General features: G+C 43.8%; 1 protein-coding gene across 7 annotated transcripts in view; it reads right to left on the reverse strand.

The window, feature by feature from the left end:
• abca2 (ATP-binding cassette, sub-family A (ABC1), member 2) overlaps positions 1-19,902 on the reverse strand; it is a 576,571-nt gene that overhangs the window by 129,223 nt on the left and 427,446 nt on the right. For all 7 annotated transcript variants that reach the window (XM_078550348.1, XM_078550347.1, XM_078550346.1 and 4 more), the window contains 5 exons: positions 18,687-18,867; positions 18,103-18,315; positions 15,141-15,337; positions 8,183-8,365; positions 3,242-3,417 (listed from right to left, as the gene is read on the reverse strand). In XM_078550348.1, coding sequence (XP_078406474.1) covers positions 3,242-3,417; positions 8,183-8,365; positions 15,141-15,337; positions 18,103-18,315; positions 18,687-18,867 — 950 coding nt within the window. The remainder of the gene's footprint in view (positions 1-3,241; positions 3,418-8,182; positions 8,366-15,140; positions 15,338-18,102; positions 18,316-18,686; positions 18,868-19,902) is intronic.

Here is a 19,902-nt window from a genome sequence, read left to right on the forward strand (position 1 = left end):
GCCCCTCATAATTTTATACACCTCAATCATGTCCCCCCTCAATCTCCTCAGTGCTAAGGAAAATAACCCCAGTCTATCCAATCTCTCTTCATAACTAAAACTCTCCAGCCCAGGCAACATCCTGGTAAATCTCCTCTGCACTCTCTCTAGTGCAATCACATCCTTCCTATAATGTGGATTCCAGAACTGCACACAATACTCTAGCTATGGCCTAACCAGCATTTTATACAGTTCCCGCAAAACCTCCTTGCTCTTATATTCTATGCCTCGGCTAATAAAGGCAAGTATCCCATATGCCTTCTTAACAACCTTATCCACCTGTCCCGCTACCTTAAGGGACCGGTGGACATGCACATCAAGGTCCCTCTGATCCTCGGTACTTCCCAGGGTCCTACCATTCATCATGTATTCCCGTGCCTTGTTTGTCCTGCCCAAGTGCATCACCTCATACTTATCCAGATTAAATTCCATTTGCCACTCATCAGCCCATCTGACCAGCCCATCTATATCCTCCTATAATCTAAGGCTATCCTCCTCATTATTTACCACCCCACCAATTTTCGTGTCATCCGCGAATTAACTGATCAACCCTCCTACATTCAAGTCTAAATCGTTTATATACACCTCAAACAGCAAGGGACCCAACACCAATCTCTGTGGAACCCCACTGGACACAAGCATCCAGTCACAAAAACACCCCTCGACCATCACCCTCTGCTTCCTGCCACTCAGACAATTCTGGATCCAATTTGCCAAATCGCCTTGGATCCCATGGGCTCTTATCTTCGTAATCAGCCTCCCATGCAGAATCTTATCAAAAGCCTTGCTGAAGTCCAAGTAGACTACGTCAAATGCATTGTGCTCATCTACACGCCTGGTCACCTCTTCAAAAAATTCAATCAAATTGGTAAGACATGACCTCCCCTTAACAAAACCAGGCTGACTGTCCTTGATTAATCCCTGCCTCTCCAAGTGTAGATTAATTCTGTCCCTCAGAATTGCTTCCAATAGTTTCTCCACCACTGAGGTTAGACTAACTGGCCTATAGTTCCCTGGTTTTTTCCTTCCTCTCTTCTTGAATAACGGTACCACATTGGCTATCCTCCAGTCCTCTGGCACCTCTCCTGTGGCCAGAGAGATATTGAAAATTGCCAGTGCCCCTGCTATCTCATCCCTTGCCTCACTCAACAGCCTGGGATACATTTCATCCGGGCCTGGAGATTTATCTACTTTTAAGTCTGTCAGACCACTTAGAACCTCCTCCCTTTCTATGCTAATTTCTTCAATTATATCACAATCCTTCTGCCATACTCACGACGTCCCTCTCACTTGTGAACACTGACACAAAGTATTCATTTAGAAGCCTAACTACGTCTTCCGGCTCCACACACACATTACCATTCCGGTCCTTAATAGGCCCTACTCTTTCCTTAGTTATCCTCTTACTCTTTATGTACTTGTAAAATAACTTTGGATTTTCCTTTATTTTACCTGCCAATGTTTCTTCATGCCCCCTTTTTGCTCTCCTAATTTCCTGTTTAAGTTCCCCCCCTACACATTCTATACTCCCCTAGGGCTTCTGCTGTTCTGAGCCCTTGGTATCTGCCATAAGCCTCCCTTTTTCTCTTTATCTAATCCTGTATATCCCTCGACATCCAGGGTTCCCTGGATTTGTTGGTCCCACCCTTTGTCTTTACTGGAATATGTTGGCCCTGTACTCTCCCTATTTCCTTCTTGAATGAGTCCCACTGCTCTGATGCAGATTTACCCAAAGGTAGCTGCTCCCAATCCATTCTGGCCAAATCATATCTGATCTTATTAAAATCGGCCTTCCCCCAATTTAGAACTCTGATTTCTGGCCCATCCTTGTCCTTTTCCATAACAACCTTGAATCTAACAGAGTTACGATTACTATCTTCAAAATGTTCCCCCACTGATGCCTCTACCACTTGCCCAGCTTCATTCCCTAAAATTAAGTCCAGAACTGCCTCCTCTCTTGTAGGGCCTTCTACGTACTGGCTTAAAAAGCTCTCCTGGATGCATTTTAAGAATTCCCTCTAAACCTATCACAGTATGACTAACCCAGTTAATGTTGGGTAAGTTGAAATCCCCCACTATTACAACCCTATTATTTTTACACTTCTCTGAAATTTGCCTACATATCTGCTCTTCTATTTCTCTTTGACTGTTTGGGGGCCTATAGTACACTCCCAGCAATGTGATTGCTCCTTTTTTGTTTTTAAGTTCTACCCATGTGGCTTCATTTCAGGAGCCTTCTAAGATGTCATCCCCCCTTACTTAGACTACTAGAACACCACAGCCCCCTTTAAACAGTGTACTACAGCAAACAGAGACTATATAAATGGCACACAACAGTAAACAGAGTCTATTTAAACAGCACACATCAGCAAGCAGAGTCTACTTAAATAGGACATTACAGTAAACAGAGTCTATTTATACATCAGAGACTATTTAAACAGCACACAAAAGCAAACAGAATATATTTAAATACTGACTATAACAAAAGAGTTTATTTAAACCGTGCACTGCAGCTAACATCATCTATTTAAATGGCGCACTATAGCAAACGTCATCTATTTAAACAGCGCTCTACAGCAAACTGTTTACTCAAACAAACAGTGGTTATGCTGGTGGATGAGTGATCCATTGGCCTGGACTAGTGAACTGAAGATTTGAATTCAGTTCCACCATAACAGCTGGGAATTTTAAAATTCAGTTAATTTAGTATATCTGGAATAAAAAGTTAGTGTCAGTAATTCAAGCCTTGAAGTTGCAAAATTTTTCAAAAACCTACCTGCTTCACTAATGTCCTTTCAAGGAGGAAACTTGTCACCCTTACTGAGTTTGGCCTACATGTGGCTCTAGATCAATGTGATTGATTTTTAACTGAAATGACCTAGCAAGCCACTTACTTTTATTCAAGATAGTGGCTTATTACCTCATTTTCGATGACAATTAGGTATAGGCAATAAATGCTGGTCTAACCCCGATGCTCACATTCCGTTAATGAATTTTTTCAAAATGTAATCTCTTGGGAGAGACAGAAAAAACCCTTGGACAATAAAGAGAAAAAATAACCTGGAAAATTCCTCTCCCACCCCTAACGCAATAAGTGCCAGATCAGGAGACAACATCGACAAAGTATTAGCTATAAAGACAACTTACCTTCTAATTATTCAGTGACAATTATAGGATAGGGTATTACAAGAGACAACATTACCTGGAAAAGTCTCTCAAAACATCCTTTCTTTACGGCTTCCGATGGCAGAATGTAAGATATCTCAGTGTTGGTGTCTGAGATCAGTATGGTGGACACAACATACTTTTTAATAAACTGGCTGACCTTGGTCTCCAAGCAGGAGGAGCGTGATGAAGGACTGAGATCTTGGCCTGAATCTAAAAGATACAAAGTGGTAAAAATACTTAATATATTGCTAGAAAAAGAAACATGCTGTTGAAGCTTCTCGTCTTGCACTCATCAGGACAGGTGCAAGAATGGCAAATTTCAAAGGGAGCAACAATTTATATCGCATGAGAGAAGGGTGCTGATTGGATGCAGTATAAATTGTTGAAATTTGACTTGGGTCTGACCTGATGAAAAGCTTCAACAGCATGTCCCTTTCTTCAGCTATACTCAAGTTCGGTACTCTCAAGTGAATATCTAATGTATTATAAGTCTTGTGTATAGTGTGCTCTATTTGCAAGTGACACCCTTGCTTCGTATAACACTTCCCAAATCACACTTTGTGGACAATACTTATACTGTAATTCAAAAAAAAAAAAATGGGTTCCCAATCACAATGAGTAACTCTATGGAACATCTTATAGCACATTTAAGAAAAAATAGTGAATGATGAAACTTTCAGCATAGTGTATACTTATGAAGGCAACACAGAGGTGAAGAATGTTGGAGCTCCATTTTTTACTAGGGTCACTGGTATCAGGATGTTCTTGCACTGATGGGATATTGTTGAATGTGCTATAAATGGTTGAGTGCTGCCCCGAGATGTGTCCAATGCCTTTTCATGGCTGTTTTGAATATAAACTCACTGAAACTTCCTTTTGTTCAGTGATGCCAATAATTATCCTCATCAATCCCCTTCTTTTTGCCATCTTGGCAAAGGACAACAAAAGCTCAACACCCACTCCCGCAATCCAGCCATCAAACTTTTACATCATAAAATCATTCTGATTATAGATCTGTCCCAACTCCAAGAGGATCCCCGATGAGTTACATCACTAGATTATAGGTGCATAGAAACGGGAGTAGCCCATTCAGCCCATCGAGCTAGTTCTGCCATTCCACTAGATCTATAGCTTAAATCCATTTACCCACCTTCATTCCTTATCCCACAATTACCTTACCGAACAAAACTCTAACAGTCTTGGTTTAGAAATTTTCAATTGACCTAGCTTCAACAGTTTTTTGGAAAGTGAGTTCCAGATTTCTATAGCTTTGTGTGAAAAATGTTTTCTGACAGCATTCTGAATGACATAACTCTAATGAGGAGGTTATACTCCTTTGTTCTAGACTCCCACTGTGCCAGGTCTACTCTTAAGCATTTGCTTGATCTGCAAGGGTCACACTAAGGCCCAGCTTTTTGGATCCATCTATCGAAATGAGGATAGAGTAGTTTGAGAATATTGATCATGTGCTTAATTCATAGATCTGTGCCTGCAAAATAAATCACAGTACCCCCACATCATTCATTATGTGAAACATTTGAAATCTTTTGGTAAAGCGAGCGGATGTTCTATAAATTCTTTCTTTCTTTTTTCATGGAACGCAAGATATTGTTGAGGCTCAATATTTCTTTGGTAATCTGTCCTGCAGCATGATTTTTTTAAGTAACACAGAAGACAGGATTCATACAGTCAATTACACTTTGCATCTCCAATTGTGACTACTGCGTAGAAGAGCAGATTCATAGCTCACAGCAAGTCATGCTTGAAGGAATAGGGCCACATGTCCCTAGTGCCAATCCTATAATCTACCCTCCCTTAAATGAGGCTCCTTGCTGGGAGTCAATCAATGAATTTACCTCACAATTTAACTTAGCCTTCAAACGGATGCACAATAGCTAAAACGAAAGCAAAATACTGTGGATATGAAAATTTAAAATAAATAGGGGCATAGATTGTAAAAGCAAACAAATTATGATGAACCTTTATAAAACACTAGTTCAGCCCCAACTGGAATAGTGTGTCTAATTCTGGGCACCACACTTTAGGAAGGACATGAACACATAAGGGAAGGTGCGGAAAAGATTCACGAGAAGGGTTCCGGGGATGAAAGACTTCAGTTATGAGGACAGATTAGTGAAGTTGGGGCTGTTGTCCTTAGAGGAGAGAAGGTTGAGAGGAGATTTCACAGAGCTGTTCAAAATCACAAGGGGTCTAGACGGAGCAGAGAGGAAAAAACTGTTCCCATCGGTTGAAAGATCGAAAACAAGAGGACACTGATTTAACGTTGGCAAACAAAGCAATGGCGACATGAGGAAAAGGTTTTTTAAGCAGCGAGTGGTTACGACTTGGAATGCAGAGTCTGGAAGTGTGGTGGACTCTGATTCAATCATAGCTTTCAAAAAGGAACTGGACAATTATCTGAAAAGATAATTTAAGAGATCACCTGCAGGGCTGCAGGGAAAGCAAAGGAATAGGACTAACTGAATAGCTCTTACACAGAGCTGGCAAGAACATGGGCCAAATTGCCTCCTTCTATGCTGTAACCATTCTATGGCTCTATGAAAATAAAAGTGCTGGTAATGCTCAGTGGGTCAGGCAGCATGTGCGGAGAGAGAAACAGAGTTAATGTATCAGGTCAATGACCTCTTCATGCAGCAAGCTGATGTCAATAGTAATGTAATTTCTACCTAAACCAGGAATAACCTGCTCTGTCAGTATAACGATAGGTAATCGGCCTGAAGCACTGGGGGATTTTTCACAGGCAAGAGGAGGCAGGTTTGGGGGCATGCAAGAAGTTAAATCTCCAAAAGATGATGTTAGGTCCAGATCCCACAGTTAACCCGCCCTTCTTCTGAGTTTCACCGGGCAGGATTGAAGGTGAGCATGGAATTCCCAGCGCCTGTCGAATAAGTCCTTTAAATACAGTACTAGAATAAGTAATTAATTATTGTTTTAACCCTCAATTCTGGCTTTAAGAGTCAGGGCACTTGTTTCCCAGCCGTAAGTTGCTCACCAGAGTGAGCATCACGAGTGCGCAGCAAGGAGAGCTTCTTCAATGAAACTGAAAAGCTGGGAAGGCCTTGACCAGTGAAACTGAAGAGCTGCAGCCATTGCCAGGTGAGAGGCTGAAGTTCATAGCACCATTTCTCTCAGAGTGTGCTTTCATTGCTTGACAGGTAATTACCAACATCTTGGTAGACACTCCACTTGACTTGCACTTCACTCACCTTTAGCTGTACTTCCATGGTGCCAGCCTTTACCATGGCAAGGGAGTAGCTTATGCAGCATCAATTTCCACCTCTTCTGAGGGGCAAGATGAGAAGCAACACCAGCACCAGCAGCAGAAGCAACACCAACACCAGTATCAGCATCAGCTGCCTTCTCCTCATTCACATATCTCTCTACAGGGCAGAGCAATGGACACAGGGGATCCAGCTGGAAGGAGACAAGACCCCAACAGAGTCCACAGGCAGAAGATCAGCTCTCTCGACATCTCTGAGCAGCAGTGCCTCAGGAAGCTCAGGCTTTCATGTCAAGTCTCTGCTGATATCCACAGCCTCCTGGAACAAGACCCCCTTCCCAGTGGGGCAGGTGGACGCACAGTGGCAGTGGCCGTCAAGGTGCCTAGCACCAGGCCGCGCACCCCCCACCGGCCCTTCAAGTTTCTGCCTCCTGCTGAGGTAGTGTGCTCTCTTCTTCCGCAAGGAGAGAAATCAGAGAGTTATCAATGTCAGCGATAGTGTGTGTGGGTAGCAGGGAAGGACAACGTTTGTGAAACAGGGGGTGATAGGGCATTAGGCTGAGGGTGAGTGTGAGAATGCTGCTCAGATGAGGATGTGAGGTGCCAGGAGAGAGGAATGAGTGGAGCTGTAAGGTGTCTTGTTCTGAGGAGTGTTGTGCAGGAGAATGCTGGGCAAGTCAGAGTGTGATGTTTGGCACCTGCCGAATATTATGCCAGTCACCTTAACCACCCTACAAAGGCCCTTGATCCTACTGGTGCACTGACTCCATGTTGAAGGGACCACACATCTGTTGCTGACTTCCTCAGCCACTTCCATTCACACCTACTTGGTTGGAGAGATTGCCCTCGACCTCTGATCCTTGGGAGAGCTCAAATTTCTCACATCTTGCTGCAAGACCTCCAGTTAGGAGTGACACACCTGGGGTGAAGCCTTCCCAGGTCGTCTCTGTTCCTGTAGGTGCTGCAGCCTCAAAAATCTTTGTCCAGTTGAGCCATGTGAACCCAGGCTGTGATCCCTTAATCCTTTCACCATCCACCTTGATTGGCCAGGGAATCTGAAGGTTGGATACTAATGCCAGGGAAGGCCAGCTCCAGCAGTCACCGAGTTCCTGACCCACTACAGATTCCACCCTTTCCCCAGGCGGTAATTTTAGAAAATTCAGTCCATTAACCCTGTTGCTCTCTGCACAGATTTTGCCGAACATGCTGGACATTTCTAGCATTTCCTGATCCTATTACACAATAGCTAAAACCCTCTTGAAAATGTTCCTGCTGCAGTGTCAACTTTTAATAAGCATGGCCTTCATGGCTGTTCAGAGCAGACCGTTCCGGGCTTACTTAGGAGCCATGTCACTCAGCCATTAGCACCAGCTTGCTCCACGAGGGAAAAGATTACCCACCTTGTGCAACACAGTTTTTGCATTACACTATTAATTTATTTCCTCAAATCATTCCCACCACTGGTGAACGACCAGCGGCACCTTTATTTTACAAACTTGGGAGAGCCAAAATTCATGATTGTATTGCTGGATATTTCACAGTTCAAATGGACACAATATGGAAATGTCACACCTTCACTGAAGCCCCAGTCACAGCACTGCACTACAGGCTGCACTCCAATCAGGTCCTGAGGATGGGCTTAATGGAGTTTCAGTGTGAAACACTAATTTGGTTGGACCGTCAATCAGCAGCACAGATTCACTGCCTTTCTATTCGAGCACTTCCGTTACTAACCTGGGCTAGTCTGAGAGTCAGGCTGCTTCTTCACCACTGTCAGCTTGTAGCCATCCCCATAGGTGCTTTTGAGGAACAGAGGCGACCCACAGCACTTCAATTTTCCATGTGAGATTATTGCAATGCGGTCTCCGAGAAGATCAGCTTCATCCATGTAATGTGTGGACAGGAGGATCGTCCGGCCTGTAATTATCAGAAGAGATCCATTTATAACGGTGTGTGATGTTCCAACAAGGTACATGTGCGAGGGTTCCTTTTAAAAATCAACTCAAATTAAATAAATTTATGGTCAACTTCAATACCCTTATGTCAATTTTTGAAATTATCTCTAGTTTAACTTTAGTTTAACAAACACTGATTTCGACGGTGTAGTATCCCAGTGGATAGGTGGCCAGCATCCAGAATCCTCCACACATTGGGTAGAATTTAATCCAATCGACGGGGGTCTCGCCCGTCGGCTGGTGAACTAGCAAGTGCCCCATAGTGTCTCCTTTGGGGAGGGCCCACCATAGTAGGGAGATGGTGGTGTGGTAATATCACTGGGCTCGTAATCCATAGGCCCAGTCCAATGCTCTGGGTACATGGCTTCAAATCCCATCACAGCAGCTGATGGATTTTAAATTCAATTAATAAATCTGGAATATAAAGCTAATCGCAGTAATGGTGACCATGAAACTATCAACAATGGTTGTAAAAACCCACCTGGTTCACTGATGTCCTTTAGGGAAGGAAATCTGCCACCCTTACCTGGACTGGCCTACATGTGACTCCAGACCCACAGCAATGGGGCTGACTCTTAACTGCCCTCAGAAATGACCTAGCAAACCATTCAGTTCAAGGGTAATTAGAAACATAGAAACATAGAAAATAGGAGGAGTATGCCAATCGGCCCTTTGAGCCTGCTCCGCCATTCATTATGATCATGGCTGATCATCCAACTCAATAGCCTGCTCCCACTTTCTCCCCATACCCTTTGATCCCTTTCGCCCCAAGAGCTATATCTAACTCCTTGAAAACATACAATGTTTTGGCCTCAACTACTTTCTGTGGTAGCGACTTCCACAGGCTCACCCACTCTCTGTTAACTAAAGTTAAACCTGAGATAATTTCTCCTCATCTCAGTCCTAAATGGTCGACCCCTTGTCCTCAGACTGTGACCCCTGATTCTGGACTCCCCCACCATCAGAACATCCTTCCTGCACCTACCCTGTCTAGTCCTATTAGAATTTTAAAGGTTTCTATGAGATCCCCCCTCATTCTTCTGAACTCCAGCGAATATAATCCTAACTGACTCAATCTCTCCTCATATGTCAATCCCGCCATCCCAGGAATCAATCTGGTAAACCTTTGCTGCACTCTCTCTATAGCAAGAACATCCTTCCTCAGATAAGGAGACCAAAACTGCATACAATATTCCAGGTGTGGTCTCACCAAGGCCCTGTATAATTGCAGCAAGACATCCCTGCTCTTGTACTCGAATCCTCTCGCTATGAAGGCCAACATACCATTTGCCTTCTTTACCGCCTGCTGCATCTGCATGATTACCTTCAGCGACTGGTATACAAGGACACCCAGGTCTCAATGCACATTCCCCTCTCTCTATTTATAGCCATTCAGATAATAACCTGCCTTCCTGTTTTTGCTACCAAAATGGATAACCTCACATTTATCCACATTATTCTGCATCTGCCATGGACTCAGCTTGTCCAAATCACACTGAAGCATCTCTGCATCCTCCTTACAGCTCACCCTCCCACCCAACTTTGTGTCATCTACAAATTTGGAGATATTACATTTGGTTCCCTCATCTAAATCATTAATATATATTGTGAAATAGAATTAGGCATGGGCAACAAATGCTGGCCTTTCCAGTGGCACCCAAATCCCATGAAAGAATGAAGAAAAAAAAATTAAGTGCCAATTAGGCACTTAAGTGGCCAGCAGTGGACCTTTCCTGGAGTCAGGGACCTGGGGACAGAAATCCCACCCCCAAAAGCTGCTGACCAAAGGCTGGCTGCTCTCCATTGCAGGCAGAGCCACTGGAAGGCCAGGATCAGCAAGGGACCCAGGCCACAGGTGATTGAGGGCGGGGGTTGCTGGGGTGGTGGGGTTGGGGGCAGCAAGGGTTCAGAAGAAAAAGCAGGGTGTGGCTTTTAGTGCTCCACCCCCTATGTGTTGTCCCTGGATCAGGCACTGAGTGGTTGACAACAAGGGACACCCTGCTCCCAACCCCTCCCTTCCCTCCCTCCCTCCCCACTCCTGGGGAGATCGCAAGTTTGCTTTTCAGGCTCCACGCGTGGTGACTGCCTGCCTGCCCGCTGTTGGCTGAGTATCAGTGGCAGTGGGCTGAGGCCCTTAACTGGACATGAATGGCCTTCTTCCTCCGGATTCAATTGGGCAGAGGTAGGGATTCACCCTGCACTACCTAGTCTGATTAAATGTACTTTCTCGCCCAACCCCGAACTCACCTTAAATGTTGCCCATTGTAAAAGCAGCAAAATCTATTTATTGCTGATCTGTTCACATTGATCAGGTGGATTTTTAAAATTTATGTCAACAATTTTGGGGAAAAATGCAGCAATGGTACCATACTATTAACCCACCGCCTAGGATCAAAACCCTTTCAGCTATAACTTGAATATTGATTTGTCTGACACTCCACGTCGGATTGTCAATGTATTCTATAAGTTTGCTACACTCTGGAGCGATGGAAACAGAAGCCTGAGGTAAGATGCTGCAAATTCCTACCGCCTTTGGAATTGGTAGATTTCATCCCACCAGCAGGATTTTTCCTAACGTAACCCAAGCCACCACATCAATCACACATACCACCCAGATATCTTGCTCATATCCAAATAAATTAGATTTTAAATCGAACATGAAAGAAGCCTTAATGATGATACAGATTGCACATATCCATCACTCTGCTAATCAGATACAATTAAGAGCAGACACCCTGTACCCACAGGCAGTCAGGTCATTAGCAGACTCAGCTTGGTGGTAGTCCTGCATTATGCCCTTTGTTGTTAAAGATGTTCTGATTGTGCTGATTACTATTAAAGCCAATCTAAGAGGGATAAACTGTGCAATACATTTCACAGACCCAAACAGCCTGTTCACTGCTGGCGAGCTGCGGTGGTTGCTGCTTCTTGTTCAGATCCATCTGCTATTGTTCGTTACACATGAGCAAAATACTGTGGGTGCTGGAAGTCTGAAATAAAGACAGAAAATGCTGGAATTCCTCAGCAGGCCAGACAGCCCCTGTGAAGAGGGAAACAGAATTAACGTTTCAGGTTAGTGACCTTTCATCATAGACCTGAAACATTAACTCTGTTTCCTTCTTCACAGATGCTGCCTGACTTGCTGAGTATTTCCAGCATTTTCTGTCTTTATGCCAGTGTTCATTCTGGTGGATACCCCTATGTATCGCTGCTCAGCCCCTCGCGATCAACTGGGAGATTTCCTGGTCTTTGCATCTTGGCACTTTTGCACCTCTTCATTGGTGTCACTAGCTGCAGCAATCATAGAGATTGCATCTATAATGTGATGTTGCGGCCACGGTGTGATTCTAACGAGAACCTTAATAGAAAGTCTATTTGTTAGCTCAAATTTGTTAGTTCAAGCCATCTCTATGCACTGCCTGCTTTGCCAGCTGAAAACTCTTCAAGAGGTTCAGCATTGGCAAACCAATAGCTGCATCAACATTGGTACACTGAAGATCGATACATGTTGGTATACTGTGTGATGTACCCATATTGATATACTGAGGGGATTATTGGTACACACAGTGATATACCTGTCTGAAACCTTTATCCATGTCTTTGTTACCTCTAGATTCAGTTATTCCAATGTTCTCCTGGCTGGCCTTCCATCTAGCATCCTCCATAAACTTGACTTTAACCAAAACTACGCTGTCCAAAGCCTAACTTGCACCAAATGCCATTCACCCTTGCCGCCTTTGCTTGCTGACTGACATTGGCTCCCGATCCAGCAATGTTTCGATTTTAAAACTCATATCTTTGTTTTCAATTCCCTCCCTCCACGTGCTTAGCTCCTTCTTCTTCTCTGTAACCTCCTCCACCTTACAATTCTCTGAGATCTCTGCGCTACTCCAAAACTGGCCCCTTGAGCATCCATGTCTTTAATTGCCCCATCATTGGCAGCTATAGTTTCAGCTGCCTAGGCCCTAATATTGAGAATTCTCTCTCCGCCTCTCTCCTCCATTAAGACACTAACTCTTGGACACCTGTCCCAATATCTCTATATATGGCTCAGCATTAAGTTCTGTCTGATGACACTCTTGTGAAGCGCCTTGGGACATTCTATTGTTAAAGACACCATACAAGTGCAAGCTGTTCTTGTAGTAGTATCAGTATTGGTATATTGAGGCAATTACCAATACTGATGTCAGGTTTGAGATCCTGGTCCTCAAAAAGAGTAAAAAGAGGGAAAGAGTATTTGAGGTCCAGGGTCATAAACCAAGACTGAGGTCATGGTTTACTGGGCAGCAGTGATCTCCGTGCTCCTATATGCTCCGGAGGCTTGGAAAACCTACAGCAGGCACCTCAAAGCAATGGAAAAATACCACCAGCAGTGCCTCCACGAGATCCTCCAAATCCAGTGACAAGAAAGGCAGTCCTGCAGCAATGTCCTCTCCAAAGCCAACTTGTCCAGCATCAAGGTGCGAATCACCCAAAACCAGCTCCACCGGTCGGGACATGTCGTTAGTATGCCTGACGCCAGACTCCCAAGGCAACTGCTCAGAGTTTTACTCGCCAGGAAACTCCCAAAAGAACTGCAGAAATGTTTTAGGGGTGTCTTCAAAGTAACCTTAAAAAGACAAAGCATCCCCACCAACTCATGGGAGCCCCTGGTTTATGACCGACCAAAATGGAGAAGGCTCATCCAGGAAGGCACCGAACATATTGAGAGCCTTCGTCGGGAATGTGCAGAGGCGAAGTTGGAGGGAGTGTGCAAACCTCCAAACTATCCATCTACCCAACCCTTTGAACACGATCTGGCCCTCATGTGCCAGAATTTGCAGGTCGCGCATTGGCACATCAGCCATCTTAGAACTCATCGAACTGGAATGGAAGCATGTCATCCTCGATCTCGAGGGACTGCCTAAGAAGAAGAATATTGGTGCATGGAAGGATTTACCAATATTGGTAAACTGAGGGATATACCAATAGTCATTTGGTAGTACCGAACTTGAGTACTGCTGAAAAGAGAGACATGTCCAAGCCGCTTTGTCTTGCACTCATTAGGACACTCGCAAGAATACTAATATAAGGGGGAAAACAACAATTTATACTGTATGTGAAGAGTGCTGATTGTTTGGCAAGTGACGTTGCCATGGAGAATGCACCACTAATGGTGACTGACAGTTAAATGCCAAGCATTGTTTGAAATTTAAGCCAGGCAGCTTGATCCTGTTTGGTCAAAGCATTGCTCTGAGGAATGAGTCAGCGAATGGCTGTCACTTATTTGTTTAGCTGAAACAGGCACAGTGCGTGTACATGTTCTTTCTGTCTGCAAGGAACAGGGCCCTGTGTATTAATATATGCAGCTTCCAGTGCACACAAATGCACCACATAGCAAGCCCGAATGACAATCTTAAATTGGCTGTCAGTGTAACTCTTAGCACATTGATGATTATTTAGCAAATGTTGTCCAATCACGTAATCACATCTAATGTTGGACACTGTGTTTTGAGTTTTATAAGCACGGGCTGGTTGGGTACGGTCTGTACCCTGCCCATTGCGAATAGCGGAAGGGACATGCTGTTTGATATGATCCACAGTCTTTGGGATGTACAGCCGACATACCTGGCATCACACTGGCCCTGAAATTCACATACCAAATTACTCATTTGTGTGATAGGCAGACTGTCTTTTTGGCTTAATGGCAGCATCCTGTTAGTGGCGAATACCACTCATGTTGTCACTGCATAGTAGCAGCGAGGAACAGCTAGCTTCACCTGTTGCTTAAATTTTTGAAATATCTTGCCTTTCCGGGGTAATCTGAGGTATACTGGGCACTTTTCAGGGCTGAAAGTGATGGCCTTAGGCCGGTTCATGAGTGTGCGCGATATGCAGTGTGAAATGATCTGATCAGGGTAGGCATTATTCTGTAGGATGTCCTCGATGCGCCCTATTTCAGCATCAAGCTTGCATGGTGAGCAAATGGCTCAGGCTCTATTTATAAAGTTGCCAATAATCTTATAGTGTGTGGAACTGTAAGAATCCCAACACGTATGTTGACCAGCTTGCGGTAGACCGTGGTAGAGAATCCCCTGGCAGATTTCTCAACTAGGAAAGGGAGTTTGTTTGACTGCTCCATTTCATAGGTGAATTTGAGTGCAGGATGGAGCCCATTAAGACATGTAAGGAAATCAGCTAAACAAAATAAGTGACAGCCATTCACTGACTCATTCCTCAGGGCAATGCCTTGACCAATCAGGGTCAAGCCGCCTGGTTTAAATTTCAAACAATGTTTGGCAGTTAACTGTCAGTCTGCATTCTCCATGGCAATGCCACTTGCCAACCAATCAGCGCTCTCTTCACATACAGTACAAATTGTTGTTTTCCCCCCTTATATTGGTATTCGTGCAAGTATCTTGATGAGTGCAAGACGAAAAGCTTAGACATGCCTCTTTTTTCAGCAATACTCAAGATATACCAATATTATTTTGCTGAAGAATACATCAATATTGGTATAATGAGGCATGTGCCAATATTGGTACACTCGGCTATTTACTGATATTGGCATACTGAAGTATGCACGCCTCCCTTGTTGTACCTTAGAAATGCTTTGTGTCATTCCAGCCTACACAAGATTTCATTTCATCAGCTATTTTCTTTTTGTCCAGCTAATGACCTTACACTTGCTGCCACTTAGTTTGGCTATTACTCAGTACACACCAGCCATGAATTATTCAGTCCACTATTATACCCACCTTGTTTGTACTTTAGGATTAGGTCCCAGATAGCTCGACGAGCATACGGATCAACCCCTGCTGTGGGTTCATCTAAGATAACTGCTTTGGATCCCCCAACAAACGCAATTGCAACGGATAACTTGCGTTTCATTCCTCCAGACAGCGTCTGCACCAGAAAGTGCCGCTTATTCGAGAGTTCCAAGTCTTCAATCATCCTAAACAGAAAACAAGAAAGTAAGAAAGAGTGGGGGAAAGTAAAATTCTAGGGGCAAAATTTTAGCGGGATTTTACATTCCCACTGAAGCCAATGAAGTTTAGAATGCCTCGCCACATTTTACAGCCCCTTCCCCACTGAAAAGGGGCCGTAAAATTCTGCCCTAGAAGTTTAAACCGCACTTATAATTTTCTGTTAACTTTTGCTTTTCATCTTCAGGTATGGAAACACGTTGAGTATAAGAGCAAATATTGAATCAAAGGTTTGTACGTCACCCAAAATGAAAAAGGGCAACAATTGGAAACGATGGAGAGGCAGGGGATTTGAGTTTGAGATATGAAGCACAGCACAGAGTGACATTGCCTGAAGAGGAGTCATATGGACTCGAAACATTAACTCCGTTTCTCTCTCCACAGCTGCTGCCAGACCTGCTGAGCTTTTCTAGCATTTTTTGCTTTTATTACAGTGACATTCAGTGGCAGGAGATAGCACAGCAAAGACAGTTGGTCAAATAGGAGAAAGAATGAAGTATTCAAAGAGTTAACACTTATGCCAGTTAGGTCTGTAAACACCTGTAACTTTGGTGCAAGGCCAGCAAGGCACATGCAGCAAGTTTGCATGGACAATTTAGCCCACAAAGTTCAGGCAATTCCATTCTATTTGTGTATCTGTTTCTCACTTGCTGGTTTGTTCTGTCTGAAATGAATGGATTTAGCAGCTTAGAAAGGATTGTTCTTACCACTACAGTCTCACTGGTAACTAAACCCTCAATCAAAACAAGAAGAGCTCAGAGTAACAGCAGATTGAGGCATGTGCAAATCAATAAGAACATACATTTAAGCTTTATTTCTCTCTCAAAGCTCCAGGTTGTGCAGCTAGGTCCTCCTTAAGGAAATTGGGACCAAAGAAGCTGAGGGGAGATTTAATTAACTGAGGTGGACTAAATTAGGAAGACCGCCATAGGAAGGACTTACTTCCCCTTCGCAGAGAGGTCAATAGCCAAGGAACACAGATTTAAAGTAACTGGCAGGCGGATTAGAGAGCAGTGGAGGAGAAAGTTCCTCACCCTAAGGAAGGTGGCAGTCTGACACTCACTCTCTGGAAGGGTGGTGGCGGCTGAAAACCTCATCACTTTTAAAAAATATTTGGATATGCACTTCAGGTGCCTTCACCTATAGGGCTATGGACTAAGAGCTGAAAAATGCGATTAGGTTGGATAGCTTTTTTTGTGACCAGCACTGACACGGTGGGCTGAACGTCCTCCTTTTGCAGTGTAAATGTTCTATTTTTCCATGTTTCTACATGACTTGCATACTCAGGAAAAGAATCATTGTATTTGGGAGTACTTTTCAGCTTTGGCTGACTCCAGTAATACTGAAGCTCAGAGTGGGATTTTCCAGCCCCGACACTGGCAGGCATCGCGCGGGCGGAATGTGAAAATTTGGAGAGCCATTAAAAGCCAACGGTTCTCCAAATTTTTCCATCCCACCTGCGAGAATGTCCGCCGGTGTCACAGCTGGAAAATCCCAGCCTTAGTTTCTTCAGGATGGTTTGAGCTACTATAGCTTCAGATGCAACAAATATTTCAAAAGCCACAAGTTTCACACTTCTGTGGCTCAGTGTGATTGGACCACAACAGGCGGCCAACAAGGTGATATTTGCTCAAACTGCCACTGGTTTGGGCAAGGTGGGTTGGGGTTGGTGGGGAGCGGAGGGGGCAGTGGGGGGTAGATGGGGGAGGGGTGGTGGTGGTTTGGTTTGTCAGGTGCCCCAGGCCACTCAAGGTTCTCTGAATCAACTATACATGGCTACAATAAAGGTATCACTTTGCTGGATCACAATTACTCTAGGCACAAAGCCAAATATAGTATTCGCCAAGAATGAGTTCAAAAAGGCCCCTTTTGTAATTATTTTCCAAAATGTATGCCTTTTTACCTCTCTACAAAGCAGCTCATATCTGTAGAGCCCCTTCAACTGGATATCATATTTATTCAGATTATTGGTTTAAGATCGAGCAATAAGAAATAAGAAGGATCAAACATTTGACATCCTCTTTGCCTTTCTCTCCCAATATGATGGAAAGCTTTGCTTTCCCAAGGCTAAGAGATGAACCCAAAGAAAATCAACTGTGAGATGGTACCTCGAGGGGTTACTATCCATTTAGGAAGGCAGCATATTTCTAAGGAGGGATGACACAGAAACACATAGTTATGCGCAGTAAATCCAGCAGTAGCAGTATTGGCAAACTATTTGCCATTGGATGCCAAATATTAAAATCCAAGTGTAAACTGTATATTAAAACATAGGCCTGGGCTGAATGGTGGCAAAGTAAAGGATTATGCTAGAATTATACTTATGATGATAACTGAAAACTTAGGGAATCTTGCCTCAGGAAAACAGGGTTATTGGGAAAGAGCTGGACTGGAACAAAATGGATAGCTCTTTCAAACAGCCAGCCCAGACATGATGGGCTGAATGGCCTCCTTTGGTGCTGTAAGATTCTATTTTATGAGGAGAGTAAATGAATGGGTTAAAGGAATAAAATGGATTATACACATTCTATGGGGGAAGGAAGCAGATCTGATGCTCTTTTCCAATTCTACATTCCCCTATGTAATTCTGTAAACCCTGCATCACTAAGCTCCTTACTGCTAACAGAGAACTTCTCTTCTCTTTCCTTCCCCACCACTGATGATTCCTGCCTTGATAAGTGTCCAGCAGAACCCATCCAAGCCAATTGTAAGCATTACCATCGATAAAGCTTACTTGTCCATTTCTTTGCGAATCTCATCCTCAGCCATTCCCTTCAAACGGGAGTAAAACCAGAGGTGTTCCTCCACTGTCAATTTGTCAAACAGTACATTGTGCTGAGGGCACATGCCTAGGTTCTTCCGGATTTCATCCATTTCTGTTCGAATGTCATGCCCATAAATCGTGGCTGAACCAGCGGTGGGTGGGAACAATCCTGTCAGAATGGACCTGGAAAACAGCAATGCATTAAGGCAATTCGGTGTGAAAACCTCCAGTTTTCCATTCCTGATTTCAGTGTTTTTTTTCCCACTTTGCTTCCAAAACATTTATTCTTAGTCAGTCTGATAGCACCACATCAATTAGAAACCACCAAGTGCAAACCCCATAACCACATGGCACATTACAGGCAATTTCAAAAGTCACCAGGGGGAACGTTTTACTGCAATGCTTTTTCAACTTCTTTATCAAATCCGATTTTGAATGCTGTGCAAGTTTGGCTGCAAGTTTTTGCAACTCAATTGCCATATTTTGACTCAAGGAAAACTATCCTTTTGGGGCAATAATAAAAGAACTGAAAGCTTTTCTAGTCTGGAACTCACATCGTGGTGGTTTTGCCGGCACCGTTGTGTCCGAGGAATGACACCACCTGGTTCTCATGCAAGTTGAGACTCAGCTTGTTCAAAGCCAGCTTCTTCCCAGTCTTGTAGACTTTGGTCAGCTTGTCGATGCACACTACTAGGGGCAAATGGCTTGGGTCTTCCTCTATTCCACGAGTTTCTTCTGCAAGGAGTTTGGATGATAAGTTAGGTTAGCAAGACGTACACATAACATGTAATGATATCTTTTCCAAGTAACCAAGAGGATCACCTTACAGTTTTTTGTATATTATGTTGCATTCTTGCTCAGTGTTATCTATACATCCCAGTTTGATACTAACTTCAATTATTACTAGTTTCCTTGAGCAAGTGTGGATGCATACCATGCAGACCTAGGGTTTCAACATCTTTTAGTTTTACTACTTTGTAAATTATGTTCTCCCTTTTTATCCCAACTGTAGTAATGTTATTTTCAAACTCATCCTGTGGTAAATGTCTACGTTATTAATATTAATATTAAGGTGCTTAATTGGGGGAAGGCTAATTATAACAATATTAGGCAGGAACTGAGGAATCTAGACTGGAGGCGGATGGATGAGGGCAAATCAACAACTGACATGTGGGGGGCTTTCAAACGTCAGTTGATAAGAATTCAGGACCAGCATGTTCCTGCTAGGATGAAAGATAAGTATGGCATGTTTCAGGAACCTTGGATAATGAAGGATATTGTGAGATTAGTCAAAAAGAAAAGGGAAGCATTTGTAAGGGCTAGAAGGCTGGGAGCAGATGAAGCCCGTGGAGAATATAAAGAAAGTAGGAAGAAACTTAAGCAAGGAGTCAGGAGGGCTAAAAGGGGTCATGAAAAGTCACTGGCAACCAGGATTAAGGAAAATCCCAAGGCCTTTTATACATATGTAAAAAGAAAGAGAGTAGCCAGGGAAAGGGTAGGCCCACTCAGGGACAGAGGTGGGAATCTCAGTGTGGAGCCAGAAGAAATGGGAGAGATACTAAATGAATACTTCTCATCAGTATTCACCAAAGAGAAGGACTTAGCGGTCGATTTGTCTAGGGAAGAGTGTGTAGATAGCCTGGATCATGTTGAGATCAAAAAAGAGGTGTTAGGCGTCTTGAAGAATATTAAGGTGGATAGGTCCCCAGGGCCAGATGGGATCTACCCCAGAGTACTGAGGGAGGCAAGGGAGGAGATTGCTGCGGCCTT

This window comes from Cetorhinus maximus, chromosome 10 (genome assembly GCF_964194155.1).
Source record: "Cetorhinus maximus chromosome 10, sCetMax3.hap1.1, whole genome shotgun sequence".
Taxonomy (NCBI): domain Eukaryota; kingdom Metazoa; phylum Chordata; class Chondrichthyes; order Lamniformes; family Cetorhinidae; genus Cetorhinus; species Cetorhinus maximus.